The following is a 23,833-nucleotide window of genomic DNA, read 5'->3' as shown; positions in this document are numbered from 1 at the left end:
TATATGGCACAGCTTTATATGGAGCATCTTATGAGGCAATAATGAACGGTATGGAGCATCTATTTTTATTTTTGAAATTTACCAGTAGCTGCTGCATTTCCCACCCTAGGTTTATACTCGAGTCAATACGTTTTCCCAGTTTTTTGTGGCAAAATTAGGGGGGTCGGCTTATACTCGGGTCGGCGTATACTCGAGTATATACGGTATATAAAAATTTGACTTTCCCGGAATTTAAAAAAAAAACATAATGTGGTATTGCTGCCTTTGTAAAAGTCTGCTCTATCAAAATAAAAAAAATAATTAACCTACTGGATAAAGAGAAAAAATAAAAAGTGCTACAACTGTGGATTTTCAGTCACGACAACACTGCGAAAAAATGTAATAAGTGATCAAAACACTGTTTCTGCCCCAAAATTGTATCAATAAAAATGTGAGCTCGACAAGCAAAAAATAAGCCCTCATACAGCTCCAATGACAGAAAGATGGAAACATCACAGGTCTTGAAAAATGGCGACAAAAATTAAGTGTATTTTTGTTTTTATCTTTTGCATGAATTTCCAAATTTTTTTGCGACCACTGAAATAAAAAAAACCTATAAACTATAAGTTTGGTATCTTTGTAATTGTACTGACCTAGAGAAATCACATTGCCAGGTTGTTTTTACACTACACTCAACGCTAAAGAAAACAAAACCTAAAACAAAAAAAAGCTATGATATATTTTTTCTTCTCAAACAATTTTACCGCACTTGGAATTTGTTTCCTTTTTTTCCCAGTGCATGGAATAGTAAAATGAATGGCAAATTAAATTCAAAAGTATAACTTGTCACTGCATAATACAACTCCTTCTATGGTTATGTTGACATAAAAATAACATAGTTATGGCTCTTGGAAGGAGACGCGGAAAAGAACACTTTGCAAAGAAAAAAAAAAAATAATGCCCAGTTGAAAGGGGTTAAATAAAAAAAAATGGAAGCAAAGAGGTGCTAAAATGCATTGTATGTGATTTCCTATTGAGGTAAATGGCTACATACTAATAGGAAACATGATGGGAAAATTACAGGAACGTACCAGATTGCAAGTCGCAGACTGTCAGCAACTGAGCATTGAGGAATTGGAGCATAAGCTGCAGCAAGTGCTCGGAGAAGTGTTTGCTCTGAGTCTCTTGATCAGTGCCGTGGATGTAAGCGTAGAGCAGATCTAGAGCCGGCACAAGATCTTGTACATCTGTAAAAATATGGAAGAGAAAGGAAGAAAGTGTAAATCCAATGCAGAGGACACCACTTCCAAGCCACACAATGCTTTAACGATGCCCTCGTCCTTACTGGAGAGGAAGAGCTCAGAACGGACAACTCCATCGTCACAGGGTAAGGAGCTCAGGACGCTGTCCTTACTCTTTAGGAAAAAATCTACTGTATCCAATTGTCTGTTCTCCAGGCCGGCCTGTAAGAGGACAGAGAATACTTAGCATTTTATCTATCTTGAAGAATCGACAGAAAGAAAAGAGTTAATTTGCTTTTACCTCCAGTGTGTGGATAGGTACAGAACAGCGCCCCCAATTATTTAGGTGGCAGAGAGTATCTGCAGTACTGGCACTACCATGGATCATCAACCGGGTCAGGAACTCATTCTGTGTCACCGAAAAAAGGACAAGGGAAAGGCCACGATCTGAAGGGGAAAAATGCACAGAAAGAAGAGCAACTGAAATGGAATATAGCCTTGTAATATCCACACGTGGGTCATGGAAGGGCTGATGCTCATGTGAACAGAGCCTGAGAATGAGCGCACCTCCAAATTATAGAGGAAAACGGATAAAGTGCAGCAAAGTGCAGGATTATCGGCTTTCTGAATACATTACATAGTGGACTGTGCCAGTAAATAGCAGCTGCACAGAGCGGCCGCGGCCCCTGCTGCGGGCTGTGCGTACAGAACTGGAGACAGACAGTCTCATAGGCTCCCATGTCCATTGAGCAGACGTATAAATCGGAGCAGCCTGCAGTCAGTCCATGCTGCAATTCAGGAGCACAACCGGCTACACAAGTTATGTAGAAAAGTGCTGGCAGAGCACCCTCCTGCACTCGAAGTGTATGCTCACAAATGGCGCTCGTGATGCCGGACGCTCCACCCAGATCTGAACGCAGTAAATCTACGGTGTGTTACAGTAGAAGGAATTGGAAGCGATTTTAAACAAATATTTTTTATGTGCAGCTGATAAAAATATGCAGCGTAAATCACTTGTGACTATATTTTACATTAATTTATGCTGTCGATTTCTAATTACAGCCTTTGCAACGTATAGAATGAATTCCACAGCAAATCTGCACCAACTCCTACAGATCTGCATCGGATCAGCGGCCAAATTGCCAAGGGAAAGGTTTGCTTTTTTTTCCCCCTTTTTAAACTCGTTTTATTGAAAATTATGCAACATCATAAGATTACATCATAGAACAAAAGGCATTTCTTATTGCTCATTAATACTGTCTGACAAACAAATCTGCCCTTAACTTAACACAGGTCTAATATCTTAATGAAAAGCGGAAGACGCACATCAGGCGCACGTCAAATACAACATAGACTATGGTGAGAGAATACTCCTCATCAAAGGAGAATCAAACCATGGCAAAGGATTTTAGTGTGACCTTACCCAGCAACATTTTCTACATAATTAGAAACTTAAAAAGGGGCCAGTCATGTAAAATTACGCTATTAGCCTGCAGATATGGGGTTAACCTGCAGGTTAATAGCATTCTGACACCCTGCGGCTCCTGCACAGAGAGCCCCGCTGCAGGAAGGAAATGAACATTATGCCTCCGGATAGCGTTAGTCTTCCAGTCATAGGGGTGGGTTGGCACAGTTTTATTCATCACTCTGTATATAGAGAGGGATGGGTGTAAACGCACCCTCGGCTCAGCCTTACAGCCGTCTGTCAGTCAGTACTGGGGCACAGTTATAGCTGCCATTTTCTATATGCAGACGGCGCCACCCTCATGACTGGAAGCCAAATGCTACTGGGAGGAATAAAGTTAATTTCCTCTCGGCAGAGGGGCTTTCAGTGCTGGCGGTGCTAGGTGTCAGAACGCTATTATCCTGCATATTAATGCCATATCTACAGGTCAATAGCGTTATTTTACATGACAGGTTCACTTTAGCATTTTAATACTGGTAAGAACATTTCATCTGATCTTTCCCATGTCATCTGATTTACCTGTGATCACCAGAGATGCTTCATCATCAGGAGAATAAACACACACAGCTTTTCCCAGAGCGTGGTGAGTAACACCTTGTGTGTCCATGTCCCAATGCACCAGGGTGGCACACTCCCCTTCTTGTAGAACATAGAACAAAGCACTATATGACGACACAGACCAAATGTGAAGGCTCAAAGGATCCTCCATGTCATCTTTCAGGGCCTTCACCCAGCCTCCTCCAACCACAGTCCAGCTGAAAGGAGCTCGAGAGGACAAGTCTCTTGGCTGTAAATCAGCCGCCTGGTGGCACACAGGAAAGTCAGGGCGGCTCTTAGTCTTATAGAGAAGTGACACTAAAGTGTCATCCCACGACCTGTGTAGAGAATAGATTAAAAGTGAGATTACTGACATTAATTTAGCCATAAATAAATTGTGAATGTGCGACGATGCGCCCCACTGATGTTTGTGACAAATAAATGGTGTCCTTACCAACGTAACAAATGTTCTGGAATTTTTAAGATTTTTACTAAAAATATTTGAAACCCAAACAATATGTGTAAGAGTTAATGCTCCCACAGAACACTGGGTAATTAGGCCTTATGAATTCAATGGTTAGACAGAAGAGGGAAGATCTATTGCCCTGCACTTTATATATATTAATACAATAGATTAAAGCAGTGACCCTTCCCCTGTACAGCACAGTATATGGTACAGGTCCAAGGTGTGACTCCTTAGAATCATCAGCTGAGATTTCACCTGTAACTGCACGGCCAGGGGAGACACCAGCTTCTTATGGTTGGATTTAGTTTGTCCTAGAGAATGTGTGTGTAACCTAAACAGGTATTAGAAACATTTCTATATAAGTTAGAGTAGGGATTCATCGCTGAAACACAAGATTATATCATCTGTAAGGGATATAGAAGACATTGGGGAGGTTTGGGGTTGGGGAGCGGACACATCGGGTAGGAGTTCTTGCCTGCTGGCCATGGTCAACCTCTCATGACTTATCTTTCTGAAATTTTCTTCTTATAAAGCATGGAACTTTAGTAATTATTCATTACTACTTTTATATTTTAATCTGCAAACTTTGACCTCATCTTTTATACTTTTACGTTGCAATAAATCATATTACTGATTAACTTGTCTTTAGGGATCGATTTGTTCATTAGTTACAGTATTACATATAGTGACGTGCAGGCACAACAATAAAAACTAGGGTTGAGCAAATAAATTTGCAGGACCATGATCCAGAGCCCAGGTCTGTGGCTATTGGAGGAGAGCCCTGCAAACCTCTTCCTTCCCGCTGGGATCGGTGGCTCCTCTTTGAATTAGCCGGCCTAACATGACGTCACATGTGCATCATGCCACAACAATTACATTCCGACCAGGCCGGAGATACTGGCAAGCAGAAGGAGGTCCAGTTCACAAACCTCCGGTCCAATGACCACAGAGTACTGACCTAGGTGTTTTCCCAAGGTCCCGATTCCCTCATCTCGAATAGCTCAAAATCTGTTCTATACGATTTTTTTTTTAAAAAAGGAAACTGGTCATCTGACTCATTCTGCCCAAAGTACGGAGCGCATGAATCCAAGCTGGTTTCAAAATTGCAGCCAGGTATATTTTTTTCTGAAATGCTTCGGATTGCAGAGAAAATATACTTAGAAGATCCAGCCGGGGACCACATCAAGAAAAGAGAATAGTTTATCCGGTAAATTTCAGAACTCCAATATGAATGAATGAATTAATTAATTAATGAATGAATGAAAACATTAGCACACACACGGCCTTCTCATCATTCCCTGAAAATGCACAATGGGACCCTGTTTTTAAGGCTGTGTTTCCACGGTCAGGAAACGCTGCAGGTTTGACGCTGCATACATCCGCAGCGTCAAACCCGCAGTGTCCAGATGGTACAACATAGTGGAGGGGATTTCATGAAATCCCATATCCACTATGCGTTCGGAGACACCGGCGGCAGACCTGCGTTTCCGGACATGCATCTATTTACGATGCGGAAACGCTCCGTCCCCGCAGCGTAAATTTCTCATAGACTAACATTAGATGCGGTAAAACCGCATCTAATTATTAGTCACATGCGTAATAACTGCGGAAACGCAGCTTACTACACAAGCGAACTAATTTAAATAATCTCTTATCTTGTGACTGTCGGAAGTCCGCGTCCACTGCAGTTCTCGCGATGGCAGAGCTCACCTCGAGAACTGCCGTGCACGTGAAAGCCGGGGTTACCTCCGGTCACTAGACTGGTTCTCACGATCAGCTGATTGTGGAAACTGCAGTGCAGGTGACCGCCGGAGTTATCTACAAGCTTTGCTACATCTGGATGTCAGGCATCCAGATGTAGAAGAGATGGTCTCGTCGTGGGACACTTGTTATTAACCCCTTCCCGACCTTTGACGCCACGTAGGCGTCATGAAAGTCGGTGCCATTCCGACCCATGACGCCTATGCGGCGTCATGGAAAGATCGCGTCCCTGCAGATCGGGTGAAAGGGTTAACTCCCATTTCACCCGATCTGCAGGGACAGGGGGAGTGGTAGTTTAGCCCAGGGGGGGTGGCTTCACCCCCTCGTGGCTACGATCGCTCTGATTGGCTGTTGAAAGTGAAACTGCCAATCAGAGCGATTTGTAATATTTCACCCATTATAACGGGTGAAATATTACAATCCAGCCATGGCCGATGCTGAAATATCATCGGCCATGGCTGGAAATACTAGTGTGCCCCCACCCCACCCCTCCGATCGCCCCCCCACCCCCCAGATCTGGCCGGTACACTGCTCCGGCTCCCCTCCGTCCAGTGCTCCGCTCCCCCCCGTGCTCGTGTCCGCTCCCCCCGTGCTCCAATCACCCCCCCGTGCTCCAATCACCCCCCCTGCGCTCCGATCCACCCCCCCCGTGCTCCGTTCCACCCCCCCGTGCTCCATTCCAGCCCCCCCGTGCTCCATTCCACGCCCCCCGCGCTCCGTTCCACCCCTCCCGCGCTCCGATTCCCCCCCCCGTGCTCCGATCCCCCCCCCCGTGGTCCCCCCCCACCCTATCATACTTACCGATCCAGCCGTGGTCCCGTCCGTCTTCTCCCGGGCGCCGCCATCTTCCAAAATGGCGGGCGCATGCGCAGTGCGCCCGCCGAATCTGCCGGCCGGCAGATTCGTTCCAAAGTGCATTTTGATCACTGAGATATAATCTATCTCAGTGATCAAAATAAAAAAAATAATAAATGACCCCCCCCCCCCCCCCCCTTTGTCACCCCCATAGGGACAATAAAAAAATAAAGAATTTTTTTTTTCCACTAATGTTAGAATAGGGTTAGGGTTAGGGGTAGGGTTAGGGTTAGGGTTAAGGTTAGGGCTAGGGGTAGGGTTAGGGGTAGGGTTAGGGGTAGGGTTAGGGTTAGGGTTAGGGCTAGGGTTAGGGCTAGGGTTAGGGTTAGGAATGTGCACACGTATTCTGGTCCTCTGCGGATTTTTCCGCTGCGGATTTGATAAATCCGCAGTGCTAAACCGCTGCGGATTTATGGCGGATTTACCGCGTTTTTTTCTGCGCATTTCACTGCGGTTTTACAATTGCGATTTTCTATTGGAGCAGTTGTAAAACCGCTGCGGAATCCGCACAAAGAAGTGACATGCTGCGGAATGTAAACCGCTGCGTTTCCGTGCAGTTTTTCCGCAGCATGTGTGCAGCGATTTTTGTTTCCCATAGGTTTACATTGAACTGTACACTCATGGGAAACTGCTGCGGATCCGCAGCGTGTGCACATACCTTTAGAATTAGGCTATGTGCACATGGTGTGGATTTGGCTGCGGATTCGCAGCACTGTTCCATCACGTTTACAGTACCATGTAAACATATGAAAAACCAAATCCGCTGTGCCCATGGTGCGGAAAATACCGCGTGGGAACGCTGCGTTGTATTTTCCGCAGCATGTCAATTCTTTGTGCGGATTCCGCAGCGTTTTACACCTGTTCCTCAATAGGAATCCGCAGGTGAAATCCGCACAAAAAACACTGGAAATCCGCGGAAAATCCGCAGGTAAAACACAGTGCCTTTTACCCGCAGATTTTTCAAAAATGGTGCGGAAATATCTCACACGAATCCGCAACGTGGGCACATAGCCTTAGGGTTAGGGTTGGAATTAGGGTTGTGGTTAGGGTTAGGGGTGTGTTGGGGTTAGTGTTGTGGTTAGGGGTGTGTTGGGGTTAGGGTTGTGATTAGGATTATGGCTACAGTTGGGATTAGGGTTAGGGGTGTGTTGGGGTTAGTGTTGGAGTTAGAATTGAGGGGTTACCACTGTTTAGGCACATCAGGGGTCTCCAAACGCAACATGGCGCCACCATTGATTCCAGCCAATCTCGTATTCAAAAAGTCAAATGGTGCTCCCTCACTTCCGAGCCCTGACGTGTGCCCAAACAGTGGTTTACCCCCACATATGGGGTACCAGCATACTCAGGACAAACTGCGCAACAATTACTGGGGTCCAATTTCTCCTGTTACCCTTGTGAATCTAAAAAAATGCTTGCTAAAACATAATTTTTGAGGAAAGAAAAATGATTTTTTATTTTCACGGCTCTGCGTTGTAAACGTCTGTGAAGCACTTGGGGGTTCAAAGTGCTCACCACATATCTAGATAAGTTCCTTGGGGGGGGTCTAGTTTCTAAAATGGGGTCACTTGTGGGGGGTCTCTACTGTTTAGGCACACCAGGGGCTCTGCAAACGCAACGTGACACCCGCAGACCATTCCATCAAAGTCTGCATTTCAAAAGTCACTACTTCCCTTCTGAGCCCCGACGTGTGCCCAAACAGTGGTTTACCCCCACATATGGGGTATCAGCGTACTCAGGAGAAACTGGACAACAACTTTTGGGGTCCAATTTCTCCTGTAACCCTTGGGAAAATAAAAAATTCTGGGCTAAATAATTATTTTTGAGGAAAGAAAACGTATTTATTATTTTCACGGCTCTGCATTATAAACTTCTATGAAGCACTTGGGGGTTCAAAGTGCTCACCACACATCTAGATAAGTTCCTTTCAGGGTCTAGTTTCCAAAATGGGGTCACTTGTGGGGGGTTTCTACTGTTTAGGCACATCAGGGGATCTGCAAACGCAACGTGACGCCCGCAGAGCATTCCATCAAAGTCTGCATTTCAAAACGTCACTACTTCAATTCCAAGCCCCGGCATGTGCCCAAACAGTAGTTTACCCCCACATATGGGGTATCACCGTACTCAGGAGAAACTGGACAACAACTTTTGGGGTCAAATTTCTCCTGTTACCCTTGGGAAAATAAAAAATTGCAGGCTAAAAGATCATTTTTGAGAAAATAATTTTTTTTTTTATTTTCATGGCTCTGCGTTATAAACTTCTGTGAAGCACTTGGGGGTTCAAAGTCCTCACCACACATCTAGATTAGTTCCTTTGGGGGTCTAGTTTCCAAAATGGGGTCATTTCTGGGGGATCTCCAATGTTTAAGCACACAGGGGCTCTCCAAACGTGACATGGTGTCCGCTAATGATTGGAGCTAATTTTCCATTTAAAAAGCCAAATGGCGTGCCATCCCTTCCGAGCCCTGCCGTGCGCCCAAACAGTGGTTTACCCCCACATATGGGGTATCAGCGTACTCAGGACAAACTGGACAACAATATTTGGGGTCCAATTTCTCCCATTATCCTTGGCAAAATAGGAAATTCCAGGCTAAAAAATCATTTTTGAGGAAAGAAAAATTATTTTTTATTTTCATGGCTCTGCGTTATAAACTTCTGTGAAGCACCTGGGGGTTTAAAGTGCTCAATATGCATCTAGATAAGTTCCTTGGGGGGTCTAGTTTCCAAAATGGGGTCACTTGTGGGGGAGCTCCAATGTTTAGGCACACAGGGGGCTCTCCAAACGCGACATGGTGTCCGCTAACAATTGGAGCTAATTTTCCATTCAAAAAGTCAAATGGCGCGCCTTCCCTTCCGAGCCCTGCCGTGTGCCCAAACAGTGGTTTACCCCCACATATGAGGTATCGGCGTACTCGGGAGAAATTGCCCAACAAATTTTATGATCCATTTTATCCTACTGCCCATGTGAAAATGAAAAAATTGAGGCGAAAAGAATTTTTTTGTGAAAAAAAAGTACTTTTTCATTTTTACGGATCAATTTGTGAAGCACCTGGGGGTTCAAAGTGCTCACTATGCATCTAGATAAGTTCCTTGGGGCGTCTAGTTTCCAAAATGGGGTCACTTGTGGGGGAGCTCCAATTTTTAGGCACACGGGGGCTCTCCAAACGTGACATGGTGTCCGCTAAAGAGTGGAGCCAATTTTTGATTCAAAAAGTCAAATGGCGCTCCTTCCCTTCCAAGCCCTGCCGTGCGCCCAAACAGTGGTTTACCCCCACATATGAGGTATCAGCGTACTCAGGACAAATTGGACAACAACTTTCGTGGTTCAGTTTCTCCTTTTACCATTGGGAAAATAAAAAAATTGTTGCTAAAAGATAATTTTTGTGACTAAAAAGTTAAATGTTCATTTTTTCCTTCCATGTTGCTTCTGCTGCTGTGAAGCACCTGAAGGGTTAATAAACTTCTTGAATGTGGTTTTGAGTACCTTGAGGGGTGCAGTTTTTAGAATGGTGTCACTTTTGGGTATTTTCAGCCATATAGACCCCTCAAACTGACTTCAAATGTGAGGTGGTCCCTAAAAAAAATGGTTTTGTAAATTTCGTTGTAAAAATGACAAATCGCTGGTCAAATTTTAACCCTTATAACTTCCTAACAAAAAAAAATTTTGTTTCCAAAATTGTGCTGATGTAAAGTAAACATGTGGGAAATGTTATTTATTAACTATTTTGTGTCACATATCTCTCTGGTTTAACAGAATAAAAATTCAAAATGTGAAAATTGCGAAATTTTCAAAATTTTCGCCAAATTTCCGTGTTTATCACAAATAAATGCAGAATTTATTGACCTAAATTTACCACTAACATGAAGCCCAATATGTCACGAAAAAACAATCTCAGAACCGCTAGGATCCGTTGAAGCGTTCCTGAGTTATTACCTCATAAAGGGACACTGGTCAGAATTGCAAAAAACGGCAAGGTCTTTAAGGTCAAAATAGGCTGGGTCTTGAAGGGGTTAAGGACTGCGTCGGAACAGGGAGTATTTGTGTTGGTTTATTATTTTATTTCTTTTGCAGGAGATCGATAGATTCAGGGAATTAGCAGAACAATAAAGATGGGAAAACTGTGTGTTTTATTTAATTAAAAGACTTTATTCTGGCTGAGTTTTTATTTAACCTGTAACAACCGTAGGATTAGTAAACTAGAAGGTGTCTTATAGACGCCTCTCCATTACTAAGCCGGGCTTGATGTCACCTTTTACAATACAAAGGTGACATTCACCCCTAAACTATTACCCCACTTGCCACCACTACAGGGCAAGTGGTAAGAGTGAGGCTAAGTGCTGGAATTGGCGCATCTTAGAGATGCGCCATTTCTGGAGCGGCTGTGAGCTGGTGTTTGTAGCAGGGAGCAATATCCATGGTCCCTTCCTAGGCTATTAATATCAGCCCACAGCTGTCTGCCTAGCCTTCACTGGTTATTAATTATAGGGGGGACAGGCTAAATATACAGCTGTGAGCTGATATTAATAGCCTGGGAAGCTCCATGGGTATTACCTCCTTCCCAGGCTTAAACCCCTTCATGACATGAGCAGTACATGTACTGCTCATATCGTGTCTCCCCCTTTGATGTGGGCTCCGGCGGTGAGCCCACATCAAAGTCGCGACATGTCAGCTGTTTTGTACAGCTGACATGTGCGCGCAATAGCGGCGGGTGAAATCGCTATTCACCCGCCGCTATTAACCTGTTAAATGCCGCTGTCAAACACAGACAGCGGCATTTAACTGCCGCATCCGGCCGGGCGGCCGGATATGACGTCATCACCGACCCCCGTCACATGATCGGGGGTCGGCGATGCATCAGAAAGGTAACCATAGAGGTCCTTGAGACCTCTATGGTTACTGATGCAGGTCTGCTGTGAGCGCCCCCCCTGTAGTCGGCGCTCACAGCACACCTGCATTTCTGCTACATAGCAGCGATCTGATGATCGCTGCTATGTAGCAGAGCCGATCAGGCTATGCCAGCTTCTAGCCTCCCATGGAGGCTATTGAAGCATGGCACAAGTAAAAAAAAAATGTTTTTAAAAATATGAAAAAAATATAAAAAATATAAAAGTTTAAATCACCCCCCTTTCACCCCATCCTAAATAAAACAATTAAAAAAAAACCAAACCTACACGTATTTGGTATCGCCGTGTTCAGAATCGCCCGATCTATCAATTAAAAAAAAGCATTAACCTGATCGCTAAACGGCGTAGCGAGAAAAAAATCCGAAACGCCAGAATTACGTTTTTTGGTCGCCGCGACATTGAATTAAAATGCAATAACGGGCGAGCAAAAGAACGTATCTGCGCAAAAATGGTATCATTAAAAACATCAGCTCGGCACGCAAAAAATAAGCCCTCACCCGACCCCAGATCACGAAAAATGGAGACGCTACGGGTATCGGAAAATGGCACTTTTTTTTTCTTTTTTTTTTTTAGCAAAGTTTGGAATTTTTTTTCACCACTTAGATAAAAAATAACCTAGACATGTTTGGTGTCTATGAACTCGTAATGACCTAGATAATCATAATGGCAGGTTAGTTTTAGCATTTAGTGAACCTAGCAAAAAAGCCAAACAAAAAACAAGTGTGGGATTGCACTTTTTTTGCAATTTCACCGCACTTGGAATTTTTTTCCCGTTTTCTAGTAAAAGACATGGTAAAACCAATGGTGTCTTTCAAAAGTACAACTTGTCCCGCAAAAAATAAGCCCTCACATGACCATATTGACGGAAAAATACAAAAGTTATGGCTCAGGGAAGGAGGGGAGCGAAAAACGAAAACGCAAAAATGAAAAAGGGCCGCGACTTGAAGGGGACATCGGCTCCCAGTGGCTGGCTTTGAAAATTGCGTGGGAGGCCACGCCATCTTTAATTTTTTTTAATATATTTAGTAAAAAAAATAAAAAAAAGGAAAGGACATTACATATTCTGGTTTCACACGTGCGAGTGTGATGTGAGAAACTCGCGCGAGGTCTGCGGTCTGTGTCTTTGAACGCATAGTGGAGATGGAATTTCTTGAAATCCCATCCACTATGCTTTAACATCTGGACGCTGCGGGTTGGATGCTGCAGATGTACGCAGCGTCCAACCCGCAGCGTTTCCTGACTGTGTGCACCTACCCTTTCTGCAAACAGGAAATCACTTTTTTTTTCCTTACCAAAAGCCAACTTTCAATAAGCTTTATTTCAAGTGACAAAAAAACGCATGTAATGAAAAAAAGGAATCAAAAACGCATGTAAAAAACGCAGGTGACATGCCAGTGACCTCAGATGCAGATTTCACCTGCGTCAAATCCTGAGCCAATCCTGACCGTGGAAACATACCCTAAGACAATATGTAGCGATGCCACAAATATATGAGATGCAAATACCTCTTTTCAATTGGTCCAAGTCATTGGGTTTATACACAGCGACAATGCTTTTCTATATAATGCACTATAATAGTTTTTCCATGAAACTAGAGGCCTCAGTACGGAGAGTAGGAAATAATGTTCAGTCACCTGTCTATCTGAGAAGTAGGTCCTTGTGCTTCACTCCATGACATCCGCCCATTACGCCATGTCTGTATTGCCTGTATCATGTTCTCCCTGTACAAGAGGAGCAGTCATTTAACATTATTCCAAATGTTTTGTTTCAATGGATTTTACAGAACAGAAATTTACCTGAGATTTTCACTTAGCCTCAAAGAAAGAAAGTAATAACTGCTGGAGGAGACCACAACTGAATCTAGATTTGGAGACACACAAATACTTGTCAGTGGTTCTGCCGCATCAATACCAGTCCTCGATGGAAGCTCCATTTCAGCCACTAGTGACCCATCCCGGGTGTCAAAAACATCTGATGAAATACATCAAGGAATCAATAACATTAATATGTGTCGCCATAAACCAGAAACGTGATTAGAAAGCCCTGAAGGGATCAGCTTTATATAAAGGATACAAATGAACCCCGAACTCTCCAGAAGGAACAGGATTTCATGTCGGTAACACGCATCGCAGACGTGCTCCGTCGTCTCTGGGTCCAGGTCCAGACAAAAACATGACACAAGGCTTGGCTTATGGCCCTTGTCAGAGTACTGAAGATGTACAAACACACTACTGCTGAGCAAGATGAAAATGTCATCTCCATGAAGAGACAGGAGACGAACGGAGGACGGGGAAGGAACACCTAAGAGTAAAAGAAATCAGTTGAGTTAGCATGGGATTACTAGAGAACCCCTTTAATGGAAGCCAAAAGATTTATCTAGGACTACTTTATTTTTTTCTTACGGCCTTAGAACTTACAGGTATGTAGTTGCTACCTGCCTGTTGTGCCCGATCACATCGACAGAGCAGCTGCTTCTCTTCCACTCTACTCTGCTTACGGGGCGTGACTGCTGATGTCATGCTGATTGACAGCATGATAAATTGTGGGGAGCTAGCCATCAATCGGCATGATGTCAGCAGTCACATCCAGTCAACAGAGCAGAACGGAAGAGAAAGAGCAGAATCGCCGGAATGAGCAGTCTGTGTTTGATCTAAGCCGGTGACAGGTAGAACAGGCTGGTAGTTAGCAACTACCCATCAGTTCCATAAGCTCTTTAAAGGGATTGTGCTAAACTGAAAGTTATCCCCCATCCGCAGGAAACAAGATAAGTTCCCGATGGATGGAGGTCCGACTGCTGGGAGTCTGAATCGTGATTATATGTGTGTGTGTGTGTGTGTGTGTGTGTGTGTGTGTGTGTGTGTGTGTGTGTGTGTGTGTGTATATATATATATATATATATATATATATATATACACTAGATTGTGGCCCGATTCTAACGCATCGGGTATTCTAGAATATGCATGTCCCCGTAGTATATGGACAATGATGATTCCAGAATTCGCGGCAGACTGTGCCCGTCGCTGATTGGTCGAGCCAACCTTTATGACATCATTGTCGCCATGCTGTGCCCGTCGCTGATTGGTCGAGGCCGCCTCGACCAATCAGAGACGCGGGATTTCCAGGACAGACAGACAGACAGAAAGAAAGACAGACAGACAGACAAACGGAAAAACCCTTAGACAATTATATATATAGATTATTATTATTATTATTTATTGTTATAGCGCCATTTGTTCCATGGCGCTTTACATGTGAGGAGGGGTATACATAATGAAAACAAGTACAATAATCTTAAACAATACAAGTCATAACTGGTACAGGAGGAGTGAGGACCCTGCCCGCAAAGGCTCACAATCTACAAGGGATGGGTGAGAATACAGTAGGCGAGGATAGAGCTGGTCGTGCAGCGGTTTGGTCGATCGGTGGTAACTGCAGGTTGTAGGCTTGTCTGAAGAGGTGGGTCTTCAGGTTCTTTTTGAAGGTTTCGATGGTAGGCGAGAGTCTGATGTGTTGTGGTAGAGGGTTCCAGAGTAGGGGTGATACGCGAGAGAGATCTTGTATACGATTGTGGGAAGAGGAGATAAGAGGGGAGTAGAGTAGGAGATCTTGTGAGGATCGGAGGTTGCGGGTAGGTAAGTACCGGGAGACGAGGTCACAGATGTATGGAGGAGACAGGTTGTGGATGGCTTTGTACGTCATGGTTAGGGTTTTGTAGTGGAGTCTCTGGGCAATGGGGAGCCAGTGAAGGGATTGACAGAGGGGAGAGGCCGGGGAATAGCGGGGGGACAGGTGGATTAGTCGGGCAGCAGAGTTTAGAATAGATTGGAGGGGTGTGAGAGTGTTAGAGGGGAGGCCACAGAGCAGGAGGTTGCAGTAGTCAAGGCGAGAGATGATGAGGGCATGGACTAGGGTTTTTGCAGATTCATGGTTGAGGAATGAACGGATTCGTGAAATATTTTTGAGTTGAAGTCGGCAGGAAGTGGAAAGGGCTTGGATATGTGGTTTGAAGGAGAGATCAGCGTCAAGGATTACCCCGAGGCAGCGAGCTTGTGGGACTGGGGAGAGTGGGCAGCCATTTACTGAAATGGATAGGTTCGTTGGGGAGGTCGCGTGAGATGGGGGAAAGATGATGAATTCTGTTTTGTCCATGTTATGTTTCAGAAATCTAGCGGAGAAGAAGGATGAAATAGTGGACAGACATTGAGGGATTCTGGTTAGAAGGGAGGCAATATCTGGTCCAGAGATGTAGATCTGTGTGTCGTCAGCATAGAGGTGATACTGAAAGCCATGAGATTCTATGAGCTGTCCCAGGCCAAAGGTGTAAATGGAGAAGAGCAAGGGCCCAAGGACTGAACCTTGTGGGACTCCGACAGATAGGGGGCGAGGTGAGGAGGTGGTGTGTGAGTGGGAGACGCTGAATGTCCAGTCTGTTAGGTATGATGAGATCCAGGATAGGGCCAAGTCTGCGATGCCAAGGGATGAGAGGGTTTGTAATAATAGGGAATGGTCCACTGTGTCAAAGGCAGCCGACAGGTCGAGGAGGAGGGGGACAGAGTAGTGTCGATTGCTCTTGGCGGTTAAGAGGTCATTGGTGACTTTAGTTAGGGCAGTTTCGGTGGAATGGTGTGACCGGAAGCCAGATTGTAGGCGGTCAAAGAGGGAGCAAGAAGAGAGATGGGAGGACAGTTCAAGGTAGACGTGTTGTTCCAGTAGTTTTGAGGCATAGGGGAGAAGTGATATAGGGAGATAGCTAGATACAGAGGATGGGTCAAGAGAGGGCTTTTTGAGGATAGGTGTGATGGAGGCATGTTTAAAGCTAGAGGGGAAAACACCAGTTGTTAGTGATAGGTTGAAGAGATGGGTTAGGGTTGGGATGAAGATTGTGGTGAGGTTTGGGATGAGGTGGGATGGGAGTGGGTCAAGTGCACAGGTGGTGAGATGTGATCTTGAGAGTAGAGTGGAGAGTTGATCTTCTGTAATGGTGAAGAAGTTGGTTTTGGAGGTGGAGGGCTGGGAAATCGGGAGGAAGGGCTCTGGGGGTTGTTGACCAAAACTGTCTCTAATGCTATCAATCTTCTGCTTGAAAAATGAGGCAAAGTCTTCAGCAGAGATAAGTGGGGAGGGAGGAGGTGCTGGGGGACGGAGGAGAGAATTGAAGGTGTTGAATAACTGTTTACGGTTGTGAGACAGGGAGGATATGAGAGATGAGAAGTAGGTTTGTTTAGCTGTGGCGAGTGTGGTCTTGAAAGTAGTGAGGGACTGTTTGAATGCGATGAAGTGCTCGTTAGAGTGGGATCTTTTCCATCTGCGCTCAGCAGCCCTGGAAGCTCGCCTCAGTTCTTTGGTCAGGCTGGTGTGCCAGGGCTGTCTGTTGATTTTGCGAGCTTTGGTATGTGTAAGTGGGGCAGCAGATTCCAAAGCTACAGCTATTGTGGTGTTATATAGAGCAGCAGCGTCATCCGCATTGTGTATGGAACTTATGCTTGTGAGGGGGAGGAGGGATTCAGAGAATGAATGTAGGTCAAGATGTTTAATATTTCTGCGAGGGTGTGAAAGTTTGTGGGGTGGGGATTGTAGACATGGAGTGGAGAGAGATGAGAATGTGAGAAAGTTGTGGTCAGAGAGTGGAAGAGGTGAGTTAGAGAGGTTAGATAGAGAGCAGAGGCGGGTGAAGATGAGGTCCAGTGTGTGACCGTCTTTGTGAGTGGCTGCAGAAGACCATTGAGTGAGGCCGAAGGAGGAAGTGAGAGTTAGAAGTTTAGTGGCAGTTGAGAGGGAAGTGTCAATGGGTATGTTGAAGTCGTCCATGATGATAGTGGGGATGTCCGCAGAAAGGAAGTGAAGTAGCCAGGTGGTGAAGTGGTCAAAGAAGATGGTGGCTGGCCCTGGGGGGCGGTAAATGACAGCCAGTTGGAGGTTGGTGGGGGAATAGATGCGCACAGAGTGCACTTCAAAGGAAGGGAGGGTAACAGAGGGTGGCAGTGGGATTGGGGTGAAGGAGCAGTTATCTGACAGGAGAAAACCAACTCCTCCGCCATGTTTGCTGCTGGGGCGGGGTGTGTGGGAAAGGTGGAAGCCACCGTAAGAGAGTGCAGCAGGGGAGACTGAGTCAGAAGGGGTGAGCCAGGTTTCGGTGATGGCAAGGAAGGAAAGTTTGGTAGTAACAAAGAGATCATGGATGTAGGAGAGCTTGTTGCAGACAGAGCGGGCGTTCCACAGAGCTCCTGTTAGTGGGACTGGGGAGGCGGGGGCTGGGCAAATGGGTATAAGGTTAGAGAGGTTACGGAAGTTTGTGCTAGAGCGTGGATGGGAGGTAGAAATGATTGTGGGAATATGGTGAGGAGGACCAGGATTTGGAGAGATATCACCAGCAGTAAGAAGGAGCAGAGAAAGTGTTAGCAGGTGGGAGAAGGAGAGGGCATGAGGGGGCTGTCTGTGCTTGGAGACAGAGGATTGTATGTTAAGGAACAGTTTGGAGGAGATAGATAGATTATATATATAGATATATATATATAGATATATATATAGATATACAGTGTATATATAGATATGTATATATATATATATATATATATATATATATATATATATATATATATATATATATATATATATCTATCTATCTATCTATCTATCTATATATATATATATATATATACGGTATATATATAGAGAGAGAGAGAGAGAGATACATACATATATATATAGAAAACCAGAAACCACAGCCCACTTTACCAGGGACAACATCTAGTATTGCAGTTTAGACATAAATAAGTGATTGGGACAGAGCTGCACTACCAGAGACAGCTTATCACAGACCCTTTGACCCTACATATTGGTGGCATACCTGTAATGAGTGGTGTGGGTGAGCGGCAGTACCAGACATGGCTGCCTTGCAGTCTGGCATCTGTGTTATGTATCTATGAACTCCTTACCTGCTCTACACTCACATACACCCTTGGTTGCTTCTTTCAGAGCGATAAGGGCGTTTATAATAAAACTAGATGGCAGCCCGATTCTAAAGAATCGGGAGTCTAGAATCCATATATACTTTATTTATTCAAATGTAAGAATAATACAATTAATAAATAATAGTAAGAAAGAACAAAAAATGGCTGCACTCACCAGCTCTTGACAATTCTTGTATTTAAGGTACAGTTACACAGGATCCATGAACATGCTTATGAGGGGAGGGATGAAAGACATCAGACTTAGCACGCTGTTTGCGCTTACGTGCGGCATCGGCGGCTTTTCGCTCTGCATCATTACCATACTTTATATCAGACCTGATCTTACGTGCGCCATCATAAGCTTTGGACTCTGTGTCATTAGTATACTTAACAGTGTACATGCGCTTGCATCTATCCTCTGTACTCTTGTTAGCAAGCTGTTTGCGCTTACGTGCGGCAGCGGCGTCTTTTTGCTCTGCATTATTAGTATACTTTCTATCAGACCTAATCTTACGTGCGCCATCAGCAGCTTTGGGCTCTGTGTCATTAGTATCCTTACTATTAGAGCTCATGTTGGCTAAGCTAAACAGCTTTAAGCGTGGTGGTGGCAAACAACAGGTTAATAAGAGGCAGTGTCAGGTAGTAGGAAAATAGCCAGTTAATAATAGGCAATAGTTCTTTGCAGGAATGCAGATATTAATAAATAGGCAGTTTATATTGCAGAGAAATTGCTGGGCAATAATGGACAATGTCCTTATGTGGCAAATAATAGAGCAATATACCCAATGTGGCAAAGAAGAGGTTAATAAACGGCAGTCTCTCAGTATAACAGTCAGTGAATAATAGGCAGTATATGGAGAAAACACCAAACAAAAGTTCAAAATTGGTGTGAAAATGTCACTGAACCACTTCACAACTAAATATATATAGTTTTGGTAAATGGTATTATCATTTTTTTGACGAAATTCGGCAGGAGCTTGAAGAGCAACGTCACTGGGCCCGCCTCCACGCAGTAGAAACTTGCTGTGAGGTAAAAATTCAAAAATCACACCAAAATGGCGGGCGGAGTGTGTCACAGTACGGCACGTTTCTGATTGGTCGCTCGCAGCAGGCGGCAACCAATCAGACACTGGACACTGTTGACGTCACTTATCTCCGGACATTAGCTCCGGACATTAGCTCCGGACATTAGCTCCGGACAGGAAGTTGGCACAAATTGCAGGAAGTAGTATTCTAGGCAATTATATATTAGATAAGATGCCGCACACTATATAGAACTACTGAGGTTAGCATAAATTCATAGGCGCGCAGTAGAGAGCAGCGATACTCACAAACATGGCTCTCTGCACAGAGCTGTCGCAATGTGTCCACGTCACAGAGGCAGAGCGCAGTCAGTGCCGCCTGCCCATCCCCGGCACACACTTCATAAACACATATATCATTGTTCTGACCAGCGGTCAAGAGACGCAGCTTCTGATCCAGCACGGAATCATTGTGGTTATCATCTTCCCACAGAAATCTGGGAAATAAAAAAACAGGTCATAATGGAGAGCAGTAAATAACACTGCTCAGTGCAGGTCCAATAAGACCACCATAGAAATGTGAAGCCCCCTGGAAGTCATATTATAGACAACTGTGTGTTTACTTATAGAAAAAAAAGAATTCAACAGACACAGCAGACAGTGAATAACTTACATGTCTTACATACATATGTATGTGTTTTGTATAACTGAAAGTCCACAATTCATTGTTAGTTCATTCTTGGCCTTTACTATGGTCATACTGGGTCTGTATTTCATCCGGGACATTCATATTAATTCCCTATTATTAGAAAAGGCCATTATTCATATCTGATCAGTGGGGGTCCGACTCAGAGAGCCCCCACCTAAGAGCTGACTGAAGGGGCTGGGAGCATTGCAGCCTCTTCATTGTTATCAGACTGTCTAGTTTTGTGGGTCACTGCTGTTCATTCAAGAGAATGGGGCCGAGCTTCAATACCAGCCGCAGAAGCTACAAAATGGACGGATGGTTGCCTGGTAAACAATGAGGAGGCTACAGTGCTCGCCGAAGAACCCCAGCTTATTCCATTAGCCCCTTGGTGGGGGTGCACAGAATTCAGATCCCACCGAAATGATATTGATGGCCCATCCTAAATATAGGGCATTAATATGAAAGTTCTGAAAAGCCCTATTATAGGGTGGTATCTCATTTTTCCCCTTCTGGGAAGGGGAGGGGTTCATCATTTAAGGAAAAAAGTTTTTCCCATATCCTCTGGCAGTCGCTTACTTCCGGAAGACCAAAAGGATCAAGATGGGGAAAATAGAGAATTCCGGATCTTTTTTCCCCAAATATCTGTCAGGGAACAGGAGGCCCCCATACACATTGGACTGTTAGCTGATCCCACCAATATTGCCAGTTTTGACCAACTTTAGCCTATAAACGTGCAGATTATAGTGTAATTTGTTTTTAACTGATTGAATAATGATCACCGATAGCGGAGCCCAAGCGTTTTAATGTGTTGTGCGCCTCGAATTGTGCTATGTCTTAAAGGGAATCTGTCACCCTCAAAATTCCCTTTTAAGCTAAGGCCACCGGCATAAGTAAAGGCTTATCTACAGCATTCTGTAATGCATTCTGTAATGCTGTAGATAATCCCTCCCCACCCCGATGTATCCTGAAAGATAAGAAAAACAAGTTAGATTATACTCTCCCAGGGGCGGTCCCGGTGAGGTCCGGTCCGATGGGCGTCGCGGTGCCGGTCCGGGGCCTCCTATCTTCTTACGAAGTCGTTCTCTTCTTTGCTTCCTGCCGCGGCTCCTGCGCAGGCGTACTTTATGGGGCCTCTCTGACATTTCCCGACACCTGCACATTGCAGTACTGTGCTCTGCCCTCAACAGGGCAGATAAAGTACGCCTGCGCCGGAGACGTGGCAGGAGGCAAAGAAGAGGACCTCATCGTATAAAGATGGGAGGCGCTGGACCTGGACCGCGACGCCCTTCGAACCGAACCGGGACCGCCCCTGGGTGAGTATAATCTAACCTGTTTTTCTTATCTTTCGGGTTACATCGGGGGCTTATCTACAGCATTACAGAATGCTGTAGGTAAGATCCTGATGCCGGTGGCCACAGCTTATAGGCGAATTTTGGGGTGACAGATTCCCTTTAAGTGCGTGACTAGATAAAAAGGAAAATTTGCGGCCCTCATACACAGACAAATGTGGACCAAAGCCACCATTATTAACAGGTTCTGCCAATAATTTAATGTGTATGAGGACACTGGCTGACTGATGGTTGGGGGAGACGTCGATCAGGTATGTCCGATTTCAGACCGCCAATGCTTTGCTCTCCCAGATAGCTTTCTCTCAGAGAATAGAGGGCACTTGATCTAACGAGCGCTTCTGTGTATGGGGAGACAGCAGAGATAGGGCCACACGATCGGCCAAAGCTTCGCTTGGCTGACAGTCATCTAATGTAGTTGGCTTAAGCCATGTTTGTGAGGAGTTTTCTTCCACAGTTCTGGACAACGGACATAAGGAGGCCTGATATTTACTTTACCCCAAATGTTTAACTATGTGGAGAATGCAAATAAACTGTTTATTTGTCAGAGTGAAGAAGAAAGACATTGACTTAACTTTCCTTGATTGAGTGCTAACAATCTGGAACACTTACATTTAGGTAATGATGGATTTGATTTAAAAACTATATGGTTGTATTTCTGCTGAAGATGCAGAGTTTTATTCTCATGATTTTTCTTTTGCCTGGATTTTTAGGGAATAATTTTATATGTGAATGGAAAGTAAACTGTGAGTTTCCTAGAAGTGGGTGATGGGCGTCTGCTGGATTTTGCATTGTTTCATGTTGGTCTGTATCTCGTCTGTAATGTTATATGTTCATCAATAGAATGCTGGAACAAAACTGATGTTGAGAAGGATTTAAGGGGTTTCCACTACTTGGACAACTCCTCCTCAATAACTATATTTCTCCCACGTAAAGTAACAGCGATACTTAACTCCGATGTGGCTGCAGGGCTCACATGACATAACGTCACGCGAGTCCCAGGAGAATCGGGGCAAACATCGCTGTAACGGAGCCCACACCAGAAGAGTATATAGGCTGTTACTTTATGGAGGAAATATAGAGATTGAGAAGGGGTTGTCTGAGTAGAAGGTATACAGAAACTTTGCTTTTCATTAAAAAGATGTTTTCTGATGTGTATAAAATATGTTAAATGCACTCAGGCAGTACTTACTGGTGTGTATGCTATGTCTAATATATACTCAGTTGGGTAATTGTTAGTTTCAAAAAGTTTTATTTGATGAACACGACATTTGAATAATAAAAAATTTAAAAAAAAGAGCCAAAAATGTGGAATAAAATAATTTATATGCTGTATATTGCCAATCATACAAGGTTAATGTGGAATGCTAATCGTAGGGTTAAATGGGTTGCTCACTACAGGACAACCACAACTTCATTAATTCAGGAGCACAATAAAAAAAAAAAACATCTATTACCACCTACCACAGCGGCGCCATTCTAGTGACATTGGCGCCAATGTTGCCGAAGAGTGAAATGATTTGTGTCATGTGCCGGCTCCAGCCAATTAATGCCTGCTATTTAGCTGCAGCCTTTACTATTCCGTCAGGGTGGATGTCCGCCCTGATGAAATAGTAACGAACGGCAGCCAAAAAGCTGATGACGACATGATTAGGACATTGCCTCTGTGAGAAGTGGGCAGGTTGGGTTTATTTTATATGCAGTCCTGAATTGATAAAACAGTAGCTGGCCAGTAGTGGTCAAAACCTTTAAGGCCACACTCACAAGTTCAGTATTTGGTCAGTTTTTTACCTCAGTATTTGTAGCCAAAACCAGGAGTGGGTGATAAATACAGAAGTGGTGACATGTCTCTATTATACTTTTCCTCTGATTCTTCCACTCCTGGTTTTGGCTTACAAATGCTGAGGTAAAAAACTGACCAAATAATTAACATGGCCTAGTAGAGATTCTGGTAATCGTTACATGTTGTGATTGGTTGACAAAAAAAAAGTGGTGCACATGCAGTATATTCGACATGTCACATGCACTCCGTCCACATATATGGGTGTGATAATATCTTTTGATAATTGCATGTATTATTCATTATCCTCTCTGTATTATGTCATGTACCCATTGTGTGTGAATCCTTCTAAAACAGCTGGTCACGCACCACTCCACGTCTACACACTGACAGACACCCTTCATATAATAAAACATGGGCCCAAAGCCAACATGTCATGTTGTCCTGCACGTACACGTGTATTCCTCCCATACTGAGCATCATTCACCACTGATATCATGGAAGGTCTTACTGAGTGAACGGTCCCTCCAGCTGTGTACGAGCGCCATGCTTTCTTCCGGAGGTGAAGGTGGTGAGGCAGAGACTTCCTCCAGGTTGAAGGCTGCATAAGGTGAGGTTTTTGAGTCTGGTCAAGGAGACCTTTAGAGGCAGCTCAGTCCAGTCCTGTAGCGTTATACAGGGGTCCAGAAGGACACTTAGCTCCATTCTACTGCTAAAACTTCAAGCTCTCCAATCTGTAAGTAAGCAGAATACAATAAAACTATAACTAACCCCCACAAATACGATTATATTCATCTTAAAATATATCCCAGTCAACAATGGGTGAAAAGGCTATACAAAT

The 23,833-nt window shown here is 44.3% G+C and overlaps 1 protein-coding gene across 2 annotated transcripts in view; it reads right to left on the bottom strand.

Annotated features, from left to right (window-relative positions):
• SPG11 (SPG11 vesicle trafficking associated, spatacsin) overlaps nucleotides 1–23,833 on the bottom strand; it is a 116,715-nt gene that overhangs the window by 76,829 nt on the left and 16,053 nt on the right. For both annotated transcript variants that reach the window (XM_069766455.1, XM_069766456.1), the window contains exons 2-10: nucleotides 23,504–23,726; nucleotides 19,488–19,675; nucleotides 13,280–13,507; nucleotides 13,003–13,177; nucleotides 12,841–12,927; nucleotides 3,205–3,560; nucleotides 1,522–1,667; nucleotides 1,325–1,442; nucleotides 1,071–1,226 (exon numbers count right to left, since the gene is read on the bottom strand). In XM_069766455.1, coding sequence (XP_069622556.1) covers nucleotides 1,071–1,226; nucleotides 1,325–1,442; nucleotides 1,522–1,667; nucleotides 3,205–3,560; nucleotides 12,841–12,927; nucleotides 13,003–13,177; nucleotides 13,280–13,507; nucleotides 19,488–19,675; nucleotides 23,504–23,697 — 1,648 coding nt within the window. In that variant the 5' untranslated portion in view covers nucleotides 23,698–23,726. The remainder of the gene's footprint in view (nucleotides 1–1,070; nucleotides 1,227–1,324; nucleotides 1,443–1,521; nucleotides 1,668–3,204; nucleotides 3,561–12,840; nucleotides 12,928–13,002; nucleotides 13,178–13,279; nucleotides 13,508–19,487; nucleotides 19,676–23,503; nucleotides 23,727–23,833) is intronic.

The sequence above is a fragment of the Ranitomeya imitator genome, chromosome 4 (genome assembly GCF_032444005.1).
Source record: "Ranitomeya imitator isolate aRanImi1 chromosome 4, aRanImi1.pri, whole genome shotgun sequence".
Taxonomy (NCBI): Eukaryota; Metazoa; Chordata; class Amphibia; order Anura; family Dendrobatidae; genus Ranitomeya; species Ranitomeya imitator.
This window is presented reverse-complemented; position numbering and strand designations above follow the sequence as displayed.